The sequence below is a fragment of the Pelecanus crispus genome, chromosome 2 (genome assembly GCF_030463565.1).
Source record: "Pelecanus crispus isolate bPelCri1 chromosome 2, bPelCri1.pri, whole genome shotgun sequence".
Taxonomy (NCBI): Eukaryota; Metazoa; Chordata; class Aves; order Pelecaniformes; family Pelecanidae; genus Pelecanus; species Pelecanus crispus.
In genome coordinates this window covers 151147107-151173998 of record NC_134644.1, presented here as the reverse complement: position 1 = coordinate 151173998, position 26892 = coordinate 151147107, and the positions used below count along the sequence as shown (strand labels likewise).

Sequence of the window (26892 nt, the reverse complement as noted above, 5' to 3'; positions counted from 1 at the left end):
GGGAATACCATTTTTCAAATATGAAAAAAAAATCAGAAGATGCCTAAAGAGAGTGTAGTACAGCTGTCAAGAAGGAAGCTTTTCCTTCCCCTGCATCTACATGTAAGCCCATGGAATGAACCAAGACCCTCTTGAAACACAGCTACAGCCAGTCCTGAGCTAAATAGTCCAGGGCTACCCAGGTCACCCCTCTAATTCAGTGCACCTCTACTGTAGTTTCTAGAGTACGTCTGGGTTCAGGGTCCCACACTTGGTCTAGCACCACCTCAAAGGAGCTCTGTTTCACCTAAGCTGATACCAGAGGCCTCAGTCCGCCATTGATGAAGGAGGGAGGAACGCTTTTTCCCCCCACTTTTATTCATTTTATTTTTAGGCAGCTGGAACTCCAGAGCATGGAACTCTTACTACAATGTTCACAGATGAGGCACCAATTTCACATAAGCTCTCTAGGCTCTGCTGCAATACAAATTAACAGTGGTAGAAGATGAGGTCATGTTTAGAGCTGGTAAAATCATTAGCTGTAAATAAATTAATTTCAAACAGAATTGGTAATGCTTTTGTCAGCATTCTCAAATCTATTCTGCCAGACCAAATATTTAATTGTTTTCTGCAAAAGCTAATTATCTCAGTGTATACTCTAATAATAAATGGCTTTCTCAGATTTATAGATATATTTCTGGTCTATGTCAAAACCCCCAAATTTTGGAAAAAAAGCCAAACCCCTTTTTATTATTAACAACATGTAGAGGTAGTCAGCCAAGTACCTGTGAATAACAAATAAAAAAGAAGCAAAGAAACAAACTGACTTTATTTACTCATTAAGACATAACTTTTTAAAATTTGTATTATTCAATTAGCCCTATTCCCAGTACTGTGGTTTCAAGAACTAATGCTGACTCTGGGAAAAGACCTAATGACGTGACTAAATGTCAAAATTTCCTTTTTGTGTTTTATATGCTTGATTTATATATTTATTTTAAAACATTTGGTGTGTATAGATACTACAATAAAAATAATTAAAACAAGACATATCTTAAAGCCCACTTGTTTAAGCCCCACAGAATCTATTTTTCATTTCAAGAACTCCCATGCTTCTTGGACTGGTTTCAAGTTGTGGGCACTTCCAAAAAGGAGAGGATAGCATGGAAAACTGAGTATTAATTGCTACAAACAACAGCTTGTAATTACTCCCCTGAGAAACTGGTGTAAGTTTAAAAAGAAAGGATATGTATTTCTTAAAGCTACCCCTAGGCATTACAGACACATAGCTCATGGACAGACAAACACACACACGCATCAGAACAGGGTCCTAGATATTAAGTGTTAGTAATTTGATCCAGTAGTTTTAAGGGAACACACACATACAGCTACAATACATGGCTTAAGCAGTGTTTTAAAAAAACCCACTGTACACAATTTTTCAATCAACAGTTTTACATGAAAGAATAGATACTTATTTTAAAAGGTAAAATAAAAACCACCCAAAACAAACAAGCAAAAAACCCCAACCCAATGAACTGTTGTACGCTGCAAAGCTTTACAGGCTTTCATGCAATTTATTTATGAAATCTCCATCATCCAAAGCCAGTCCAGCTCAATAGCAGAACTGTAAGCATCTTATACAGACCTGCAGCAGTCCTCCTCTCAAATCGATGTATATTTTCGGAATAGATTGCTCTGGGCCAGGATCACCGCTGTGCTTACACCACTTGGCTTCCACATCAACAGAGCAGCAAAAAGGGCCCATCAGAGATCTGGCTCTTTCTTTGAGACTTGTTTTAAGTAGGAAATCTCTTATGTCAAGGACAAAAGATGATCCATGGATTCCTAAAAAGAGGAGGCGGCAATTAATCCTGCTGGTAGTTATTCTCCCAACATTTATGTGCTTATTTCCTGAATTCACTTTACCATGAGCCTGGGAATCTCTGCCTGCAAGCAATTACTCACACAAGTAGTCCCGCTGACTTTCATGGAAATACTTGCGTGGACAATCGCTCTCCCCTCCACACAAGAGCATCACAGTTGGGCCACAAGACTTGTTATTTTTTTTTTTTTTTTTCTTTAGCTTCCTCTTCTGACACTATTGATCATGCTTTACACAGTGTTGCAGTTATGGAGCAGGTATGTCTCATGTACATTCCTTACAAAGAACTATTTGCCAAAACATTACAACTTTTTACATGTGTGAGTATTTTAATGCTTATGAGAAGAGACATTTTTCATTAAACTATGAAATTTTTTTCAAAAGAGTATATTAAGAACAAGAACAGCTGCTTCAGTTGATTATATTTTAAACTGATAGGAAATAGCTATTTTGAACGATTCTCCCTGCTTTTGTTCAGGTTACTTGTTATAAAATATTGCCTTGCTAGACTTCGTAGTGCTTAGTAGGAGAATAAGGGTAATGTTTGAATTCAAACAATTCCAAACAATTACTGTAACTCAAAATATATAACACATTTACCTAAAAACCAGTTTAATCTAAACTTTTCACATCATAACCATTTTCACTTTATGTAGTTTTATAAAACATAAAAATGATAATGGCAGATTAGATTTATGACAGAACTTATGGACTCTCATTAAAGACACAAACGTTTTTAGAAAAGAAACACTATCTAGAAATGTCACATCTCTTGTGAATTTAACTTACTGCAAATCACTTTAATAAAACAAACCATACTTAATATATCTGTATTTCTTTTGTATATTTACATGAAAAGTACTACGTCGGAGGCTGGGTTAACTTTTTTCCTCTCTGGCGCTCATACTTGGACTCAACACTCTGAATATTAAATGTCACCATACTTCATAATGCCCACGGCTTATTTTTCTAATGAAATTGGATATTTACCAAAGGCAAAAGATTTAAAAACACCTGAGGCTTACATTCAGATGCTGTACGGTACAGGTCCATTTTATATTTTCATACCTTTGCTGGTAGAAAAATCCCACAATAATACAACTCACTGTTTTGAATACACGCACTAAAATTTCTCCTATGAATCTCTTTTAGAATCCAGAAAGAAGCCTGTCTGCATCCTGGGAATTATGATTTCATAATACTGAGAAATGTTTTATACAATAGAAGGAAATCATATTGGAGTTTGCTTTTTTTTTCATCCAGCATCTACTAGGAAGGTGGTCCAACAGTCCCCATAGCAATAATGGCATTGAACTGTACTCAACCAGAGCAGGAACCACAAACAAGAAGAATCTCTCCCTTGAGCAGTTTGGAGTTTAGAAAGAATGATCAGGGGCTCGAGCGAACCTTTGTCCCATGCCAATCAACAGGACTGTCACCACCGATCGGAAAAGGGGTTTTAGCTCCAGGTTATTTAGGCTGGCTTCTGAAGCCCTGGGTCTGGTCTCACATGTAACAGGTTTATACGATAGAAACTGTTCAGTGATTTTTGACACTGAACTTCAGTGATGATTAAGAAAACTAACCTCAACACACCCTGACGCCTCTGCTTTTGGTACTGGTTCAGACTTGATTCTGTGAACTGTGGAATGAAGCAGCTTCACATACAGTCTTAAACCAAGGAAAAGAGGTATTTTTATGGGAAGGGGTCACCCTCACCCTGCTATGCTCAGTCTAGTTATTTTAAGAGGTGCTACAATATTTAGAAATTACTTTTTTTTTTTATACTTTACATGGAACTTTGATTTTAAAGAGGAGAAATTCTCGGTAACTATTGCACAATTCTGCAACATACAGAAATGGTCTATAGTTTTATTGGAATATGCGCCAAGTTGCAGAAATAACAAAAGGGAAAAAGGAATGCCAGAATACAAGTGGTTTTATTTATGTTTTCTTTCACTGGGATTACACTTGGAAGGATTATGCTTTGCAGTCTGTTGTCATCTCAGCTCCAAAAAGTACAAAGAAAACACAATATCCAACAGCTTAGAAACAGAACTGAGCATTCAGCACATAATACGGCTGGTTCAAAATCAGCAGTGCCTTTCTCAAATGCTATGTAAACAATGAGAAATGAAGACACAGTTAAGAATAAGGAAGTGCTGGTAAATTTTAAATAAATGAAATATTACAAGACACATCCATGGATTGTGTCCTACAAATACCAGGAAAAGCTCAGGGACTCAATGAGAGATTTTTCTTTTTCTTGTCGCGACCCAGATTGCTCTTGTATAGGCAAGAATCACACCCTTGACCTTCCTAGCAGTTATTATGTACATGCCCATTTGGGGAGGAAGTGGGAAGTGACTCTTAGTATAAAAACCACTGTGCTCTTAATAAAAAAAAAAAAAAAAAAAAAAATGCAGAGAGCATGCAGACAAACTTGCACAAAGTGATGTCTTGACGAAGCTTAAAGAAAGCAAATGAGGAACAATAACTATGCACAAACCCTAAAAAGCAATGGTAAATAAAGAAATCTCTGGGCCTGAGGGAAGCTTCAATGGGGTACCATTAGTATGGAAATCCTAAAAGGATGACATTAGGAAAGAAATAATCTCACATCCTAAGGGAAGGGAATGAAGAAATACCAGTATGCACTAGAAGGGAGCTTATTTTAAGATTGCTAAATGCCATACTAACATTCAAAGTATATGCTCAGTTAGTGAAGTTGCTTTCCTATGACTAAAGCAATCATCTCAGAAAGGTAAAGATGCAAAATAATTCTCCTCTGGTTTTTTCCCCTCCCACACACTATTTTCAGTCAGTCCTTTCATGCATCTCTCACAAACTTCTATTGTAGAATTCTAACTTCAGTTTAAACAGATTAAATCAAAGTCTCCATTTGAAGTGAACTTGAGATGGCACCACACAGAAGTAATATATCTTCATAAACGACTGTTGTGATATGTAGAAGTTAACTTGTTCTGTTTGGATTATTGCTCATGAACACCAACACACTTTTCAGTATGTGCAATAATTTACTTCTAGGAACAAATAGTTTCATGACTTTTCAAATACTCCTCCAAGAGACTAATAAATATGAAGCACTTGCTTTGGACAGTGTTTAAAAAATGCTGCCAGCCCTCCATTGTTAGACTCCACCCAGACCCATAATAGCACTGCAATATGCTGCCACGCTAACTGAGCAAAATACAACTTAAACCAGGCTTCTGTATGCCATTGCAAGGATTACCATTATGATGACATACGCTCAAAAGGAATATCCAGGTATTTTTATACATCGGAGGTTTTGAAAAAAAGCTAGCACTTGGTTGGTAATGTCAAGAAATTAACTTGCTCAGAAATTAAAGATGGAGATCATTACAACAGAAGAGTGAAGAAAATTTAGTAAAAGACATTTGCTTTGATATTCTAACATCTTTCCTTTTTTAGTCAGCAGAGACTTGATTTATGCTAACATTTAAAGATACCTCATAGAATCTGAGTACCCTAATACAGTTACAAATACAGTTATATTAGGGTTTAAATATAACTATAATATAGTTATATTAGCATTTACCAAGAATAGGAGGCTCCACGTTTATTAAACCGCTCTGTGTGCATAAATCCATTTCTGTGTATAGGAAAAAAAAAAAAAGAGCTGGCCCATTTTAATAGATGCATCAAATACATTAAAACAACCCTTGCCTTACAGTAACAATCACTTAGTGTTTAGGCAAAACAGGTGTTAAGAAAGAGTCCTGTTATTTTTCCTGGTTCACAGACAGAGGGAGAGACAATGTTTTGACATTAACTATGGACTTTCTGTTTCCAAAAACATTTTAAAATACTGATATTTGAATCAACTCCAAATGAAACAAGTAGAAATGTAGCAGGAGGTTTCTTCCTTCTATAATGCTCTGTGCATTTGCTCTTCCTTAGATAGCTACGAATCCTGTTTGGTTCACTGCACTGTCACCTACTACAACATAGAGCATGATTTTAATTGGCAAACTTCTGTATGGGAAGAGTTTTAAGAAAATGGAAACAAATGTATTATTATAAATATAGCAAATGGCACTGGACTATAGTCAAGCTATCTTTTGAAAAGCCCCTTGGAAGCTAGTAGCTTTGCTGCAAACCGCTGTGCTAGAAACAAAATTGCTTTTCTGAGCTGGGGGCAACTCAGAAGCAAGACGGTGTCCCAGAGCACAGAGCCTGCCACGCCGGCTCAGACCGGGCAAGATGCACGTGAGCGACGTGGTCTGCGCCCACCGCAGCAGCCGGCAGACTGCATTCCCACCCAAAGCATCGCGGTGCACTCTGAAGGAAGAAGCCCAGGCTCTCCCATGGGCCCTCCATGCTGGGGCAGCAGAGATACAATCTGGCTGCTGAAGGTTAATTAGCAAGTGGTTTTCCTTACTACCTTCTGCTTTGATGTCACACATTACTAAGGTGATAATCTGTGATATTTGCTTCTGAGCATTCAGTCTTCATATTTGCAACTTCAGTAGCTAGTTTAAAGTTGCCAAAGATACTAAGACAGCGTTGAATATCTAAATATGTCATTATATCTAATATAGTGACACAATTATCTACATGATTTTTTTCCTCTTAAGAAAATTTCAGCTACATCATGTAGTGAGTAGTTATACTACAGTTACACGGCTCTGTTGACAGGTATCCCCTGCGAAGCAGCTTCTGAGAAGGAAGGGTAACAAAGCTGTGAAAATAATTACAGGGGAAATAGTGCAGTTAATTTAAGAGTCAGCCAACTTATTCAAGTCTGGAAACAGCAGTAGCAAACAAACGGTGAGACGTAGTAAAGGACAATTTTCCAGGAGAGATTTAGTTAACAATCCACTGACCGCACTGGATTTCTCATTAGTGTCGAGTTGAATCTTATGATAGTTCATTCTCCCCACGAGAACAATATTTACACATTACCAATTAACTATTCTTTAGTGAAGGAGTTTTTCAGCATTACATGGGGAGACATGTGGGCTCTGTAAAAACATGAGATGTGTAACACACGGTAAACAGAAAGTAATGATCTTAAACAGGCCAAACCCTTGAATTCGTCACTAATAAATGTCCCCATGCATTCAGCAGTCCTGGCTGCTGGGAGCCTGTTTTCTTCAAATACTTCAAACACTAAAATCCAGGAACATTTATTATTTTAATCCATTACAGGCAGTGCTTGATTTAACTTTATTGGTTGTGGTGGTGGTAGTGGTTATAGCGGGGGTAAAGCTATGTTCTTTTACACATCATTTCAAAAGGGCTTAATTATATTTTATAGCTCAGGCCAGGAATCCTGCTTGTTTTGTATCTAACAAGGTTCAAATGGAGTTCAGGTCAGTGATGAATCAGAAGAGAAGTCAAAGATGGTTATCTATCTGAAGTGAGCTCATCTCCCTTAAAGAATAACTGGGCAGGTACATCATGTTCATTACACTACTGCATACTAAATAGCTGAAAAATCTCAATGCACTTGTTGATTTGGTAATTTTGGATTTTGCGATGCCTGATCAGAGCATATAAAAATTAAGATCTAAAGTTAAGATCATATAAAAGTTAAGATGTAAAGGGATTTTAATTTTTGGTCAAGGCTGTCTTTGGTATACAATAATTTAGAATATATTTGTAAAGCTCTATGTTGCCCTCTTATTCAAATTAAGTGGAGAAAAATGCATAATGGCAAACAACAAAAGTAGTGTGCATTTTGCATCTTTGAGTCCAGCTTTCAAAACTGACTGAGTGCTATACTGACATGAGTAATTCTTGGTTCTTGTATCATAAACATTTTATTTTTAGGTTATCAGCAGTTTTCAGAAAAGTGACTAAACATTCTCACTCTAGCTTTACAGATGGGCATGGAGAGGTTGCTCAATTTTAAAAAAAAAATCTATGTATTTACACATTTTAATTTTAGGTGGTTGACAGTTTATCAGCTGTACCAGCTATCTCCTGAAAATAAACCAAAGTTTTCAACCACTTATTTATAAAGCTGCAGATACTCAGCACTACTAAAAAATCAGACATTGAATGGCTGCACTGTAAATGAAGCATTACACAATAGTGGATGCCACGCAAAATGTAGCCCTATGTAACTGCCACAAGGCTGAATTAGAATTACAACTTTGGTGTCTTGCTCCTCTGCTCTCACTTGCTTCATTGGATTTCAACTGCTTTAAAAAAATAAATAGTCCATGAACTACAGGGTAACTTTTCTTTATAAATAAACCATCCTGAAGACAGTGCCTGGCAGCACCTGAGCTGTTTTAGCCTCTATAACCCAGTGAATTATGCTTGTGGAAGTCCAAGGCTTGACAGATATACCCAGGCCACACAAACTGAACAGCTTTCCCTGCACTCTTGGGATGTGGTTCCCTAGGATTAAGGCCAGCCCAGGTCCAGGCTCCTATGTTCCAATCTTCTCCTCCCTTTGGTCCTTTCTCCCCCTCCCTCCTTTATACACTTCTCTGAATTCTCTTTTGTGCTAGCACGGTCATTAACGTGTACCTGTCCAGTGAGCCAGTTGAAGGAGATGATCTTGCTGGAAACTTTTCTTTCCTTTTGGGTTAGTTTTCAGACAGATCAGTGCCCTGACTCAACTCAATGAACAGCTGCCGGAGTAACAGAGCTAGCACAAGGCAGAGCGTGAAAATGTGTGGCCAGAGTAACCTCAACTTCCTATGGAACTGCACCTTTTGTTTGGACAGCAAGCTAGTGATCTCATCCCATAAAAAATACTGTTGTCATAGAAAAAGAAGAAACGTGTTGCCAGCAGGTCAACAATTTAAACAACTTAAAGAACTGGTCCTTAAGACTGGGCAATAATGCCTAATCTCTGTGTTCTGTACCTCACACTGCAAAATGCAGATTGAACTGGAGGAATTGCACAGAAAACATAAAATGGACAAAGAAAACATTCAGCTTTCACTGTTATCTGTATTTTCTCATGAATGTAAATATTCTATAGAATTGACTACCATGAAAATGCTGTATCACCTTCTACCACCACATATAGCACTGGGATCCACATAACAAAAGAAATTCTAGACTCAAAAAAATATGCAATTACTTTCACAATAAAAGCTGAAGACATTACAAAACCAACTGCATTTGTTCTGAATCAAATTTCATTCAGAATCTACTTTTTAAAGTCAAGTTATTTAAACTTTAAATGCAGTTCTACAAAATTAGTGCACACTGTCTTGAATCAACAACCTACAACTAGCATTTTTTTTCTTTTTACGTGTCCCGTCCCGTCGCCCCCCCACCCGAGTTAACGTGCTAGCTCATCAGTAGCAATTCTGAACCCTGTTACAAAGTACCAGTAGGGAATCTGACCAGGATTAATAGTGGTACTCAGTCCTGGGATTAGGTGGTGTCTTATTTCATGGATTTTAGGCCATCTGTTCTTCCCTCCTACATTATACTCCTGCAGAACTATAAACGCACCTCCACCTCAGGGACTATAGAAAGGAATTAGAATTCTTCTGCTTTTCATTATCACAAGATTCAGTAACTCATTTCATTGTCAGGATAATCCCCTTTTACTCTTTCTTTTGCGCTTGCAGGGTATGCCAAAATGACAAATAAAATCCCAGATGTTAGAGACCTGATGAGGTCTCCACCTTTTCTTGAGTGTTGGTTTTAAGCTACTTGGGACATGGTGTCAAGTCTGACAGGACCCTGATGCCCACACCCAATATTCATTAAGGTTTGTTAGTGATTTGTATAGCTGTCTACAAGCTGCACTTCCACCTCAATCCTCAGTGGCCATTTAAATATTTAGTTTGTCCTCTGGCTTTTACTGACAAAGAATTAATTTCCTATTGTTCAAGTGTTGGAAAGAGTTTATATTTCTTTCTAAAAGTAACAAAGGTCTTCTGGGTGTTGTAAATGGCTTGTTACTGCTGCATATTATTTTAGGTAGTCATATCTAATTTAATGTTTTATTTCCCCATGGGCTAACTTGCATATCTGCAGCATCCAAAGGCTATGACAACGCCTTAGCAGAGTTTTCTCGAGAGACTCAGTTAACTCCAAAATGAAGTTTGGTCTTTGCTCTACACCAATTAATAGCTGCACTTAATTTTTAATATTTCTGTGAAGTATCTTAAGTATGTAGTTTCTTTCAGGTTTAGTAAAAATACTTGTGATTATCATATGCTCAACTAGTGGGGTATTTCCCCCCCCCCTTATTTGTATGCTAAAGTAATCATCTCTGCATACGGGACGAAGGGCTGGGGAATTCTGTTTGTGATCTTCGGAATATTTTATGTCCGTAACTCTCTCAGTTCAGACACTGAACAGCAAGACTTCCCTCCTGTGTCCAGCCAGAGCAAAATAAGGCTCCACCGAGAGGCTACAGGCTTCTTGCTGTCTTTCACTCTGTGGAGAGCACAGTCCTCAACTTCTCTCATTAATCTGCTCTTTTGGCAGGTAGGTAGTGCTAATTTCAACACCAAACCTAAATTAACTGAAAGCCATATGTTTAGAATGTCATTCTATTTCCTAGTATTTATTGCTAAAAATTATTTCAACTTTAACGGCATGTGACTGTTCTGGAGCAAGCTACATACCTCAAGTGTGATACCAAGCAATCTAAAATCTGACTGGGTACATGACACTCGAGAGCTCTAGCCACTTTGTAGAAGATGCCACATACTTCAGAGGACAAAAATCACTGAACCAGGTCTAAAGATAGTTCTTCAACTTGGGGTTTTCATCAACAGTACAATTCAGCTGCCAAAAATGAGCTAAATGTTTGTTATTTGCTTGTATGAAATGGGCACAAGTTTTAACTTGTAACTATAAGCCACAAAATATAAAATGACCACAGATAATTATTTCATTTAACATCAGTATGACTTAAACTCCTGCCCTTAGGGGGATCAGAAAAACTATACTGATAGCCTCTTCTAAAGTAAAATTAACAGTATCTTTTTTTGGAAAAGGGATTTTGTTTTGGTTTGTTTTTTGCCAATACACTGCATCACTTTCTACAATAGCATTACTTTACTACAAAACCAAAATACTTGGGATTTCACCATAAGTACAGAGGAGAACATAAGTATTCTAGCAGAAATAGTAACCATGTTGTTATAAGTAACCTTGTATTAAAACATGAAAAATGTCCAAAAAATGAAGTCCCTTGACACACTAAAGGTTTGGGGTTATATAACAATGCAGCAGGATATGTAGAAATGGAGGTGTTTTAATTTGATCCAACTGCAATGTGAGTATTCAACACCTACAATTTATTTTGTTAGAAGTGAAATAATTCAACTAATTAGCCCCCCTGTTTTTCAGAAGCTACATCTTTTTACTTTCATAAGAAATCAAGAAGAAAAGCTAAAACAGAAGGCCTTTAGCTTCCATGATTAAACCAGGAAAGTCTAGAGGGAAAACTGATAATTAAAAAAAAAAAAAAAAAAAAAGTTATACGGCAAGCTGCTTACTTAATTTCAGCTAAAAAAAAATCAAAGCATTACACAAGGTCACGCACTTTTGTTTTCCCCCTATAAGGGAGGAAAAATGCTGACAATACATTCTTGTGAGGTTTTTTTGCTAAATAATTCCTAGCAAATAGGATTCCTTACAAACCAACTTCATCTCCTACATTAAAACTCATCTGGAAAAGGGGTCGTTTACACTGTTTATAAAACAGTGCCACATAAAATGTGTAAAAAAGCCATATTTCACTAAAAATAGCTTGCGTAAGTAAGGGATTAGAGTAGTTTCTACTGCTGTAATTGTTCCTTTGTAGTTTTTTCCATGATGTTTTTGAACAGTGTTTTTAACTATGTTTATTAAAGTCAGCACATCAAAAAGGATCAAAGAGAAAGCTAGTGAGAACCAAAGAAACCCCAAGTGTATTGTGTTGTCTCACTGGGGAGTTATGCAGATTCAAGTAAACAAGTGCAAATTGTTGAGGTTTTAATGAAAATTTTCTACAATTATTGTATCTGAAGTCATTCTATATAATAACATCTGTACAGCAGATGGCCATACTGTACAAAAGGCAAGTAATGCTCCTTTTTCTTCCTCTGTTTTAACAGTACATCTGAGATGACTACTTTTGTCATTGTGCTTAGTTTGGTTCAGCAAATAATTCGTAAAATGCAGCTGCTGCAGATGGTCACAATAGTTATTTGACTGTAAAATCAAAGACACAGTGAAGTATTTGCGTATTAGTTTCATTCTATAAAAAAAAAAAAATCTGACATTAACCCTGTTCAGCTCAAAAGGTATATCTATAAAACTTTTTGTGAAAAGAAAAACTAGTGAAGAACCGACATGTTTAAATAGTCCTTGCTCCCAAGACACAGCTACTGCACTTTTTTTTTAATTGAGTTAGCTTGCATAATTTCTTTGCAATAATAAAACAAATCTAGTTAGTAATTGTGGTATTCATCTAAAGTATTTTTTAACACAAGATTATAATACCATTTCCCCCACACTGAGTAATTTATCTTCTTCCCTGAAGTTACGATTTCCACTTTGGTTTCTATCAGCACTTTCAAATTAATAATTTCAAATAAAAACCCAAACAATTTATTAAAAGGATTTTTGACAGTTTCAATCAGTTTTGCAGAAGTGTATCTTTTGCACTTCTCGAACTTAAAACAATTTATTGCACCATCACAGTGGCATGCAAAACCTCATGCACATGTATTTTTCTTTTTATAAAGCAAAGATAAGGCAACTTTAACTGGAAAAAAATGTGAAAAGTGTCTGTTGATGTCTATTTATTGTCTGGTTATGAAAGTTCTTCATATAGAATAAGTAATTTACCTTTTCATTAGATTCAGCATCACTATTGCTTTACTTAACAACGCTTTCCCGACTACAAACATACTGAAGTTTCATGTATAGCTTGTGACATGAAAAATAAAGACTGGTTTCCTCAGACTGCCAGAAGAATTAAGAAACAGAACTTTGTAGCAGAATGCTTCTGAGGTTTAACATGCAAGGCAAGGTACATCCTCCTTCTGGGAGGATGAAAAACACCAGGGTAAGTGATATACACTGCTGAGTTTGCCAAATTGCTTTATACTACAGTGACGGAACGGGCTCGGCTTTGATATATCGAAGCTTGCTGTGGATACCATAATGTACCATGGGACGGATAATGTACAAATGATAGAGGGGAAGTGATGGAAGGAACGAGGATTATTACACAGAAAGAAAACTAGAACTATTTAAAGGACATTAGAAAGGCCTTTTACTCAGTTGCAGTGCTTTCTATGCTAGCATTGCAATCTGATTGGAAAAGCGTGGGAACGCAGGCACTGTTCCTGCCTGTACTGCTGTTTATTTATGGATAAATCAAGAGTTTCAGGCTCCAGCACTTTCACAGGCTTTCATGTCCTATGAACCTGAAATTTTTCATTTTTAAGTTTTAAAAACAATAAAGAATCACTGAAACTTGCTGGCCTGAGGAGAAATATTTCTGATGAAAAAGAAATAAATCACCACCTCACTTGGCCTACAACTTGTTCCTCTCAGCTACAGGCCATTTTACCTTGCAAGCTACTCTGCCAACTACCTACATCTGGCTCATCTCCACATCATGTAAATGTACCATCTTATTAATTTTATTAAAAGACTAATAAAACAATTTACAAAGACACTCAAAATGTCTTCATTTTAAATGAGTCTCTGGTATCCTGTTAATTGTACCCAAGGTGTAAAGTTTCCTTGCAGTTCTGCAGTAATGAGGCTGGAGCGCCTTTTTTCCCTGGGTGACTCTCAGCTGTGCAGAGGAAGCATGTAAAAATTTAAAACTTCATAATCCTGGAGGAGAATAATGGTATGACCCAGTATTTACATAGTAGCATATGTCAGGGCTCTGAACAATTATTTTTGTATTTTTTTAAAACAGAAATATAGGGTCTTAATGAGAAAATGTAGTTATAGAGTGAAAACGATCAAAATTTTGCCCTTTGAAATATGTGCTGAATTATCAGAATACCAGAATAGTGGTTCTTGTAACCACTATTTCAGCCAGAATTCCAACAATAAATTAGTAATTACAAACTAGGGGACATTAACTACAAAATTAAGCACTCTTGGGTGCTGCCTCATTGAAAGGAAGACTCAGGTAATGGAGTCTGTCAGGGATTTGCTATTTTCTGTTTTGGATTTATTATGTTAGCTAGAGGAGTTCCCCTCAATGCCCCATGCTTTAAAATGGTTACTAGACCACCACTTGAACAGAGCAGTAGCACTTCCAACTTTCAAAAACTCTTACCTGCAGTTTTATGTCCACTTTTAATATTCAGGCTCCCACTGAGGTTTGATAAAGAGACTAACAAACAAGGTTTACTGGGATGTGGGATGGTTTCCATCGAAACAACCATTTGCACGGTGTGAACGGAAATTTTCTGGAAGCAGGAAAGGGCTTGCCACAAGTTTTCTTGTACTGAAGCCTTCTGCGCAGCATTGGTGTGTGCTGCAGGTAGCAAATCCTTTGTACTGGGGTGTTTGGCTATGGAAGTGACATCCTCATCTGGAGTAACGCCAGCTGATGGAGCAGCCTCCTTCCTGGGCTCATCATCATTTGTGGTTACGATTTTCTTCACAAACTGGTTTATTTGATCAAGCCTGACAAAACTGAGATTTGCTTTCAAAGGTTTAGATATGTCCACATTTATGTCGGCTGTAGGAGAGAATTGGAGAAAGAAATATGAGAAGCTACAGTGCATTTATTCAAGCCATGTAAAAATATTAGGCATTTAGTGGAGACAACATTATTTCTATCATGTTTCATTAAAAGGACTGAATCAATGGTAAAACATAATGAAACAATATTTTTAGGAATAAATCAGAATTAAAACATCATGAAAAGTATTATAAGCAATCTTCACTATATACAGTTTTAAAGGAAGAAACATGTCACAATACCGATCTTACTTCTTTGTTTCTTCCCAGGGATCACCACAGCTATCTGAAAGACACACACTTTATTCGAGTGTGTAGGAGGGTAAATACATTAGTCCTTTTGTGTCAGAATGAAAATATACTTCACTTTCTCTTGAGTTTTACATCCAGTAGAACTATTTGACTAAACTCCAAAGCCAACAGTGAACATTTTCAACACATTTAAATGAGTGAATAACATGTATATTCTGTTTTTTCCTACACAGCTAATATGCAGTATTCTTCAGTGCATTTTCAAGATGAAGTGTGAAGTAAAAAGCAAATATGAAAACTGAGGTATGTTTAGATTTCTTTGTTTTCCAGGGAGATTGGAATAGCCTAATATTTTTAAAATGTTCTTTGTCTCCTTAGTAAAGGATTTTGGTACTTCCCAGACTGCTAAAAGTTTAGTTTTAGAAATCACAACTAATATGAACAACATTGACAACAGTGATATTTTAGTAGCTGAGACGTTGCAATTACCAAGACTATTTCACAGATGGGAAGCAGGATTTTATGATGGTTGAAACTTACTTCTCTGATGCTTTCTGCCTTTTTATCAGTACATTACACTTCGTTACAGAAATCCAGCTTTAACTTAGCTTTTAAAAGTTTTCATTTCAAATTCAGCTTTCGCCCAGTAATGAGACAGCTACTCTGGGCAGGGGAAAAATTCTGCTTTTCACTTTGCTGTTTGATTCCCACCACCCCACCCCCAAGAACCAATAATGATTAAAATTCTGTGCATATATCTAAACTAGATTAAGCATGCGGAGAGAACAGCACTAGTTAGTTTCAAGTTTCATTACAAGTATATATAGGAAACACTGTTTGTTGAAGGTTTTACACAGATTAATGAATATTTCACCAAAATTAGGACCTAGTTTCAAGTTATCCAGGATCATGTTCTGCTCTTAACGCTGATGCAAACTGATGAGCTTGATTCTCCCACTCTTTAGGTAAATTCCAAGTTTTTACAATGCTCAAGGGCTGCAGGAGCAGAGCTTCAGAACTGCTCTTACGCACAGGTTTATACTGACTTCAGAGAGTCCCAGGCATACGACAAAGCACTTTTCTGACTGCCGAAAATATCTAGGGGTTCTAAATTTCAGTTAGATGCTTTGGTATCTGAATAGGTAAGTCTCTGAATTATAAACTAGCACTTTTTCTACAAAGATAAGAGAAACTTATTAATGGCCATGTAAGATTTATTATAGCTGAACTAAAAATCCCAAAACAATCTTAGAAAAAAGTCTGCAGTACTCCACAAGCCACAGCTAACTGAAACTTAAGACTGAAAAACCTATTTTAATTGTAAGTTATAATTTCAATTAATGGTTTTCTGAAAATGCTTTCTCTTGTGTTAAACCCTTCCGTGCTGAACTAGAAACTGTGACAAAATACTAGCTAACACGTGGGCCTAGCAGAAAGGCAAGTATCAAAGCTAGAAAGTTGGACATTAGAAGAGAGCAAGATTTTTAGGCATCCAAAACCACACATGATCAACTTGGAAGATTTTTAAAATACTTCTCTACAAATATTTTAATTAAAACCAAGGGAAGAAAAATGTCACAACACTTTTGAACATCTCTCCACCCTTCTTGGCGCTAAAGAATACCCCAAGACTCGCCTGCCTTTTTGCACACATGATTGGTCCTCTCCTCCCTTTGAATGGAGAAAGGAGACTTACAAAGAAAGTAGAGACCCATGTGACATTACGATACTAATACTAATTTACTTACGATACTCAAATGGAAATGAGTGTTATTCTAATGAAATGTTCTAAAACAAACAAACAAAACCCGCAAACAAATGAGCAGCATTTTTAAAATGACCTAAGCTTGAAATCCAACTCACACTAGGATTTGGACTTCTGAACCATTTAGGCACTTTCAAAACAAGTCCCTTTATTGACTTAATTTTCTCCATTAGTGATGTAGTAATAAAGGAGTAAAATAGAATAGATGTTCTTGGCTTCGCTACATAATTAAGTTTGAAAGTCAGTAAATGAGGAAAGGACCCTTATTACTTGCTGTGACAGCTTTCACATCTAACTGCTTTGTCAAAGGCACGTTTTATTGCCAACACTTTCCTATGGTAGTATAGCCCAGAACAGGAAAAAACCACAAAAACCCTATAACCCCAAAACTGCTTAGACATAAGTTGTTAGAACAGGTGTCAAGCTAAAGCCAGAGAGTAAACTGATTGAGAAAGATATAAAAGGAGATTAATATGAGAACAGTAGTTCTCTCTTGGGCTTCCTCAGGCCAGGGCAGAGAAGACACAGGGCGCTGGTGAAGCTCAGTGGTGGAACACGCAGGGCACCTGTGGCCCTGGGCCTGTGTTTTATCACTGCTATTAGTCCCTTCTTTTCACAAACACTGTACTCATCCAAAAGAGCAATAAAAAAATAGACACTAAGACACCAGAGAAATGCAAATGACTTCCCTGTTTTCTGGTTGGAAACCGCACGTCACACAGAAAAACGTTGTCATGACTGATAACTTGACAAAGATTCGTATTGAGTTGTTATTACCCAGTGGATCAGCCCCGACAGAAGGTGGTGGCAGCCAGAAGCATAATTGCAAACAATGTAACTCTGGAACCTTCACTGCACATATTTTAACTATCTCATAATGACATAGGTTATTTTTACAACTGGGGAAATATTATGTAAGGAGATTCTTTGGCATTTTAAGTAAAATGTTCAAAAAATAAAAATCCAATTGAGCAATCAACGTGTTTTTAGTCTTTGTCCTGTTTTACACTTTATACTTAGCGCTGTAAAAGACACTTTAACATTCCTTCTAAGAAAAACATATTTAAGTGATGGACAGAAACAGTGAAAACTGATGAAATATGAAGAGCTATTTATAGCAGTTGATGAAGATAGATGTTCAGCAGCTTCTCCAGTCACTCAAAATGGGCTAAAAAGAGATGTTACAATGTCAAGGGTCACCTAGATGCAGATGGAATAAAATTTCCAGGGTGCAAAATCAGTCTTTTTAGATGATTTTAAACACCTTGGGAAGCATACCACACAACACTGTGCACATTCTGTACTGGTAGGAAAACACGGATTCCTATAATGCAAACAACTCTTTGAATTGTCCAATATCATATCAGAATCAGGACAGGGCAAAATGTAGCTCAAAGCCACCTTTAACTCCTCAATTACATCAGTCTCTCCTTTGCCTACTAGTGACTCGCTACCACAATTATACCCCAATGCTTTCTTTAGATTTAAGGCATAATAGCAATAACTTATTTTGCCAGGTGTTATCTATTTCCAGGAAATAAATAGCAAAGAAATTACTGTGCATGTAAACAGATTGTGTGCGAGTGAGTTATTTCTGGTTATGTTTAAATCAGACTGAACTAGATGCTATCAAAGCAATATTTTATTACAGTGTAGCATTTGAATTGTTCTTTCTCTCTCTCAATTTCTTCACTACATCTCTTTAGATTACCCAGTAAATCCATGTCTGTCAATTATTAGTTTCTAATTACCCTTCACAACTTTCTGAACAGCTACTAGGAAACAGAATGATGAAATAACTATTGAGTTAAAAGGAGATTAGATAAATATAAATAAATTACACTTATTATATGCTCCCACCACACCAGGAGATGACTTAACAGCAAAAGGAAAAGAATCACGTTGCAATAATGAAATCAGAGAGGGAATTCAGGTCCCAGAGGCGATTCTATGGAGTTTATGTTAATGTACACCTTGTGGGGGACAAAAAATCAACTGGAATAGTTTCCTGAAAACTGTTTCCAGCTATTTGCTCATTTAAAAAGTTCCAACTTCACTTGACCCATTAGTCATCATATTACTTACATTTATTATGTATTTTGAAATCTATTACAAAAAACCCAATGGATTCAATATGGCCTGTTTGAACAAAATCATAACATCTATAAAAGAAAACCTGTAAGCAGCACTCTGAAATTTCTGTCTGAAACAATTTCTTTCTTTGTCATTTTATTACTTAGCTTCAGATAAAAAAATTTCAGAGTTATGAGTATTTTACCCTTGTTCTCCATAACATTCAGATTTGTACTGTGAAGATATAATTTTATTCTGTGAACTTTGGGATAATGCTATTACTCAAAAGGACTTTTTATTTGGTGGGCTAAGGATGAATAAGCAACACAAAAATAACAGAGCTCCTAGCAAGCTGCTTTAGCTCAATCCCAGCTCTTACTGAAGTCAGTGGGCTTATTCTAATATATACCATGACTTAATGTGCACCAGGTTACTATTTCTATGACTAATAAACTACGACAGTATACTCTTAATCTGAAAAACCAGAAAGTAAACTCCATGAAAATTATTTATAAGCTTTATTTATAAGACTGGGATCTTTTCACAGACTATGAGAAATGTTGAACTGCGAGAGAGAAAAATGTGGCATTTTCCAAGAATTTGTTCACTTCTTGTACCCCTCATTCTGCAGGGGATCGTTTATTTCTCATAGCTAATATAGGAAAGGCCAGGTCTTTCTTCCTCAGGTTGGTCATGGGTCTCACTCTCCCCTACCCCAAGAAGGCTGTAAAATATTAAACTTCTTAATAAATAGTACTGCTATAGAAGAAACTACTATTTGCCCTATACTCTTAGGAGGATTGAATTTCCTGGTCCTAAACAGGAGAGCAGACAACAGGCATGGAACATTTTACCACCAGTAACATTCTTTCTTTCTGGGAGCCACCCATCCTGATGTAAGGAGTCTAACAGAGGAAATCTGAGGAAGGTAAAGGTAATCTTGAGCCCTGATTCTGATTTGGAGGCAGGGTGGCCCTTCAGTAACAGGGAAATGGCTGAATTGCAAAAATTAAATTTATAAAAATAGGAAAGAGAGAGACATGTAAAGAAAAGACTAGCTGTACTGTTCTCAATTGTCCCTGGTCAGGCATCAAAAGAGAGACAAATTAAAAGAAATTGAAAAGCAAGAAGAATACAAACGAATTGTTTTTATCCTCTAATTCATCATTCCCAATTTGGATCAAGGGAAAAGAAGGAAGAAACTTGAGACAAGGCTTCAGAGGCCATCTGCAGTCCATCTTGTATTCTGCTTCTTTGAGACAGATGCCAATTAGTCTGGAAGAGGCTGGTAGTCACTGCTCAGTATTTCTACCTACTGCCATTTATGTGCTGCAGCCCCACAGAAGCAACTCTCTAAGGCCAATATGGCAAACTACAGCCTTCAGGGAGCTTAATCAACTCGAGCCATGTGGTGTGTTCCCCAGCGGTAACAACTCCTACTTCCACGACCTGGCACATCATTGACATTATGTGAAGATGACACAAAGACGTTAACAGCTCTAGCTAGCCAGTGCCTGGGTTTGAGATCTTGGACAAGGCTCAGTGGTGTAATTCTATTGCTTTACTTAAATTGACACAATTGAACCAAAATAAATTGTTGTAGGTCAAGAAGACCAAAGATACCATTAATAAAGGATGGAGGGTTACTGCTATTCATAGGATGTTGACTGAAAGGAAGCAACTGTGCAACTACCAAATATATTACAGAACTGTGTCAAGGGTTGGGTGGCGAGGCCAAAAACTATCATGTGGGCATTGGGAGGCACTACCATGAAAGGAAAACCCTGGCTAAGGGAAAAAGTAACTCTCTCAACAGAGAGTCAGGGAAGTTGAAGCACAATACAGTGAGATGAAATAAATTGTTCCAGGTCACGGAGCAGGTTTGTGGAAAAGAAAAGAACCCATAAATACTAACTTTCTATTATCTGCTTTAGCTGCTGAATAATACATCTATATTAAGACACACATGAAGAAAGGAAAAAGAAAAAGAAGTAAAAAAAAGAGGATTTCAGAAAACTGGGCAAATATTTGAGATAAGTTTTAAAAAGAATGCCAATACACTGAAAAAGATACCAAGAAAACATTTTCAAACTTATTCATGTGGCTTCAGTGTGCAGTCTTCATTTTCAGTACTTAGGCATTTAAGATACTAAATTTCATTTAAACTAAGTGTTGTAGACATTGCTTTTAGAAAGGCACTTGGATAATTTTACACATTTTTATACTGATATTACAGACAATAGATATGTCAAAACCAAAGCAATAGCTACAGGCTGGTACACCTGTTTGGAATATTTCTCTTTGCCCTCTTAATCAAATAAATATCATTTCATGGCTACAGTGTCAGTGCTTTAAAAACTTGTTTGTAAAAGAGCAAAGGGAAAAAAAACCTACTAGAAAGCTCAAAAGTTTTGCAAATGACCCAGAGTTAATTAGAAAAGTCTGCACCCTGGCTAGTTCCCCTTCTCACGTGTCAGCTCTCATTAAATCAAAAAATTCTCATTTCAAAGTTAACAAACACCATGGTTAACAAAACTGTTAAACTGGGATCAAGTGGGCACATTCCTAGGTTTATATATGATGTCATGCTAAGCAGCCCACAGCTGAACTTGCAAGTAGTATGAATGATTTTTCAATATATTAAGTATCTGATCTAATGCTAATTTTCTCTCTATAGGCTAACTGTGCTGGGAACAGGTGGCCCTGCTTTCAATTACGGAGGGCTAACATGCCAGTGTGAGGCCTGGATTAGTTCACCTTCTCACAGGGAATTTGCCTCGGTTGGGAATGGATTTATTATGGCTTCACACATGGAACAGAGCTCATGTCAGCTGAGGGCAGTGATACATCATATGATTCAAATTAACCTGCTGTGGACTGTTCCGCAGGGCTGATATTGTGTATTAAAATGACGACATTTTTAAAACAGCTTGAAAGAAACCAGGATTGCTGAAGTGCAATGGTTCCAATTTGTTCCAACTAATCTATCACCTGCTGGAGATATTATTCTAGTGGGTTTCTGGTAGCTGCTATTTTCCAGGTTTCTCCAAACCACTGACCTTGCTAATGGATACAATTGTTGCCTTTGCAAACAGGGAGAAAAAAGCTGGAGAAAGTGTCATGGTGCAGTTTTGTTTGTTGCTTTTTATGCACAACCCCAGACCCAGTGCTGGGCCCCTTGTGGTGTCCAAACAGTGCCAGGGAGGGACTGGCAGGAAAGAGCAATCCCCCAGGTCCCCCAGTTCTCACTTCATCTTTCAGCGGGACATGGTATTTCTTAGTTTGTCTGGATAGTTTCTTCTGTAGAAATTATTTTGAAAGGCGAAGTATCAAGGACCACAGTTAATTCACACCTTGCCTAACGTCTTCCCAAGAAACTGCTGGGGGGAAGAGGACGTTGGCATAAACCACCTATATTTTGCATGTATAAGTTTTTTAAGGCAATTTGTATGAAGCTGTACTTCATAAATATGTTTTGTATCATTTGCATGCAGAGAGAATACATCAAAAAGGCAGCTTTTATAGCTAAGCATAGTTGATTTAAAGAAAAAAAAAAAAAACCAAAGAAGGACTTCTAGTCCTTCTAGTAAAGAGAATAAATTTTCAAAAACTATTAAAACAAGATGGTCATATTTGTTCCTCACCTAATGAATAATACCTAATGCTGAAGCAATAAATAGTTCACTTACATGTATTAGACAAGAATTAGATGTACAATCCAGTAACAGACTGAATATGAGAGGGTCATGTAAACTGATGTAGATGGAATTCAAAAAATTAATAATAATTAGTTACTGTAGAAAGAGAAAGAATAGTCCTTTAATACATTGTGGGGTTAAAGTTGAGGTCTGTTCCCACAGGCCTGATGATGAATGCTTATTTCTCCTAGGATCCTATTACCTTAAATCTGGAAGAAATATCATTTTTCTTTAGTTGCCAAAAATGTACAAAATAATCAACTCATGTCGCAAGAAGTGCATTAATGTATCCTGTTATTCTCATTTAATTAGTGGTTTCCAAGTTTAGCTACTTGCTGTAGTTTTTTGATCTCCGAGCTAATATGGACTGACAACCTGGTTTCCTGTGTGGTGAAACCATACGATTTTTCTATGGAACACTATCTACTTATCTACTTCAGCTGACAAACTATTTACAACGAGTACCGGTTTTATCTAACAGCAAACACTGGGAACCACTTGCAGATTTTTTCTTTTAACTGCTTGCATAGTAGTTTGCATCACAAAACATAGGCATGTTTGATTGTTACAGTTGGCATTTAACCTCAGCACACCAACAAGCATTTTGTAAGAAAAATGACATTACAATTAAGCCACTGAACTTTGAACACTTAAAATCTATACAGGAAACTGTATGGTTATCCCAAAGGCTACATCCAGATTTTTGTCTGCATAGGCACAGCTTTTAAAAATGTGCTGACTTTTCAGAACGGCAGGTCAGCTGTACCCAACAGGTAGCACCTACTACTGCATCCAATGCACTTTAGTAGTTTACTTACTGCAGTTATAAACCACATATACATAAAGGAATATGAAAACACGCAGCGTGTCCTTAGAAAATATGCCAGTTAGTAGCAGCATTATTTGCCAAATGTTCGCCAAAAAGAGTAGGCCTTTGAGGCCCGCAACGTAAGCATACTCCAGCAGTGCATTTATTTATTCAATTTATTAACTGTGATGTCTCCCACCACAAATAACGTTTGTCTGGTGACCTTACAAGAGCTCTCAGGAGTTTTGCTGAGGTTCTTGTCCTCAGTGAACAACTGCCAGCTTAGTTAGGATCTGGTGATGTAGACACTTTCTCCAGGCCTGCTGACGGCCAAGCTACCTCAGCCTGGAAGAAGTTGTGGTTAGAGGACTTCTTTCCCCCCAGGAGAGTTAGTAACTTATTTTCCAGTAGCCTGCTGAGGAGCTGTCAAGCTTTCATAACTCTTTGCATGTGCGGTTCTGACGCAATCACATGCGGAAAGCACCTTCCATTACTCATCCAGCGAAACCTTCAGCCCCCAGGGAAGGCTTCTTGGTAAAGGTTAGTTTATTTGAAGAAGATCTCATAGCGGCAACAGCTGAGACTAAAAAAGTCTGCGAAGGAATGCAGAGCTGTTTTGTTATATTACACCAGCAAAACACTTCATTAAAATTCAAAGTAATTACTGTTGAGTCATGTGTAATGATAGTTCCATTTAGCAGCAAAAAGATGATAAAGAAATGCCTTTGGGCTAAGAAGAGATCCTGGAGGAAATCTCTGAAGTTTTATACGCTTTGCGAGAATAAACAGACCGAAGTTTATGATGCATTAATTTATGTTTTTTCAGTTCTCTATTTAGCCATATACCATGGAGGGGAGAGATTTAACACTGATTTGAGATCTGACTGAATTGTTGAGAATGGGGTAGACACTTCAACTACTTGTGAATATATACCTTGCAAGCTGGTACCGACTTCTGTGTTTGCTAGCTTAGAAGTCTGTCCTACTGACAGGAGAGCATCAAGGAAACACCTTCAGCTGTGTAATAAATTAAATATAAAGGCTGTGCCAGGGAACTACAGCAAGAACCTTGAGAAAAGGGGAATGCATAGATGAAGGGTCTGGGAATATGGGAATCTTCCAGATGTGGGGAGACAGGACACAAAAAATTGGGGGCGGGGGGGTGGGGGAATATAAAAGAAAACAGTCTGGCAGCAGTAACCAAAAGGCCACTGATAGTAGGTGTGTCTACCCCTCTTGTGCTAGTCATGATTTGAATGAAAATCTACTATTATTATCAATTAATCCTTTAGTTCAGATGGCAGTAGAACATACAGTAGGTCTGAAGGTTCAAAGTCCTATTAACGAAGCCAAAGAGGGATCAATATAACAAAAGCTCTGCATTGTCAGGTGGTTTTAAAATCTTCTCCTAAAATAATGCTTTTAAGGCAGCACAGAAAACCAAAAAAGGGGCAATGATGAGGTTGTTCACATACTTTACTCTTTCCTGCCTGGGTGCAAAAAATGGATTTTGAAGTTACTTGACCACAGTATTTATACTCAGTGGGTAAATATGTATGTCTCATTCTCTGGTTGCTCAATTTGATGTCCTGGGGGCTGATATGCAGAAGTGATTACTGCTTCATCCAAAGACAATATGAACTGTGTTTCCAACATCTAAATTTCTGTATTTTTAAGTACCTTGGAAAACTAAATTGTGCGTTTTAAATCGGTAACCTTAATATAATGGAAAACCTTTAATTTCCCTGTGCTTCAGTTGCCTTCCGTGAAATGGCAAGGGCATACTATTTCATCACCCATGGTAGGGTTGTGCAGGTAAATTAGTATTTCTGTAGTGCTCAGATCCTAAAGCAGTAAGCAACGCAGAGGAAGTAATTCTGCTGCAGAGCCAGGTTTAGACAGTGTGCTGTAAGACTGTATGAATAGGAAAACCCAATATTGAAGGGCTGCTCACTAAATGACTGATAACAGCTCATTCTGTGTGCTGAGTGAAGTAAGGTTATTCAGGGGGGAAAAAAAAAAAAAGAAGTTACGCAATTCAACAAATTATAACAAATATGCATAAGAGAAATTACTTATGAAGGCACAGGTAAATGTAAATGTATTTTCTAACTTTTAATACAACCTCAATTATATTCTACACAGTTATGTAGTTATAAATGCATAATTCACAAAATAGAGAATGGATGACACATTTCAATTTGCGGGAGTTTATGACACTCTAGGAGTGAAACTTCAAGTCACATTCTTTTAAGTAAATGCTAATAAACCTTCATACTACACCACTTATATTCTGTGTTAATTAAAGAAACACAATATAGCTATTTCTTAAATTTTACAGTATCAACACTTTAGATGATAAGAATTTGCAATGCCAGGTATCCAGATTCCAAAGAACCCAAGAGAAGGCGGCTTATAAAAATCCTCAGAAACATTTTAAAAGTCAGCTTTTATAAACATAACTGTAATAAAATTTCAGTTGTTCTAAGGCTAGAAGCAGGTAGGTTTCATTCCATTGGAAATTTGCCAACCTCAGCCTTCTTGAGGAGTAAAATTTCTAAATTTACTTTGGGAAGAAAATAAATAATTAGACCTTAAACCTATGACTGGTCCAGGACTGACTATTCCTCAACTTTGATTTCAACTCAGGACAACCGCTGGAGGAAGATTTCACATTCATTAGCAAGGAATACAATATTTTTCTGATAATCTAATGTGTGTGTCTATGTGTGCATATCTACAAATAGATTACATTAGAAAACAGAGACTCAAGTGCAATGCTTACCTGGTCCATTAAGGAAGTCTTTAATTCGCACAGCGAGAAGAGGTGGCGGAATACCACTTCTAACATCTACCTCTCCTGCTACTGTCTGCAACCAAATCTCGCAATAATCCAGAGCTTCTGGTAGAGTCTTCCCAGGATCTACAGGTGATAATGATCATAGTCATTAATGATATTCCAAGAATATGATACATAACAAAATGCTACATACAAAATTGATTAAATAAAATTCAGAAGTATAAAATGTTACACAGTAAATAATATTCATAATACTACTATTATACATAGCATTTGTGCCTACAGACAAGATGCACGTGTGTAACAATGCATGCATACATACGCAAGAGGGCAAAGCTGTAATTACACAAAATGTAGAAAACCTGCAAAAATACCAAGTAAAATATGAGTAAAAGACATCAGTTACCAGAAGATGACTTTAAATAGCACATAATTTTAGCTTTAATTACGATGACACTTAAGCAGCGATTACAAGAGAATCTGTGCTCAAAACCTGCTACTTCTAGACTGTATTTTCATTGCCAGGTAGAGAGAATAATAATGGAAAGATAAATGACAAAGCCTAAAAGACAAGATCCCAGCAATAGAGCATAATGACAATGTGGTTATATCATTCTCTTTGGTGTTTCACCCAAGAGCTAATCAGTAGCTGTTCTTGCATATCACATTGAATTGTATTCCTTTGATCAGTTTATAATATTACAATAGTACATTAAAATTCATTTCTTCCAAGTGCTATTCTTGTCTTCACTTTTCATATATCACAAATGGCAAAAACAGTACTGTAAAAATGCTTTTTAATCTTTTAGCAACTCAAGACCTTCATTATAATTGTCCTCAATTCTGGCACTACAGTCCTTAAATTCTAAATAATCAATTATTCTTTATTGTCAAGACTGCTATGTTAACTATTGAACGTCTGCCTCATCGTTAATGATTTAAGGAGATTTCCTT

The 26892-nt window shown here is 36.9% G+C and overlaps 1 protein-coding gene across 5 annotated transcripts in view; it reads right to left on the bottom strand.

Annotated features, from left to right (window-relative positions):
* Positions 1-26892, bottom strand: part of VPS13B (vacuolar protein sorting 13 homolog B) — a 482687-nt gene that overhangs the window by 81933 nt on the left and 373862 nt on the right. For all 5 annotated transcript variants that reach the window (XM_075705900.1, XM_075705902.1, XM_075705904.1 and 2 more), the window contains 3 exons: positions 25924-26061; positions 14133-14540; positions 1628-1827 (listed from right to left, as the gene is read on the bottom strand). In XM_075705900.1, coding sequence (XP_075562015.1) covers positions 1628-1827; positions 14133-14540; positions 25924-26061 — 746 coding nt within the window. The remainder of the gene's footprint in view (positions 1-1627; positions 1828-14132; positions 14541-25923; positions 26062-26892) is intronic.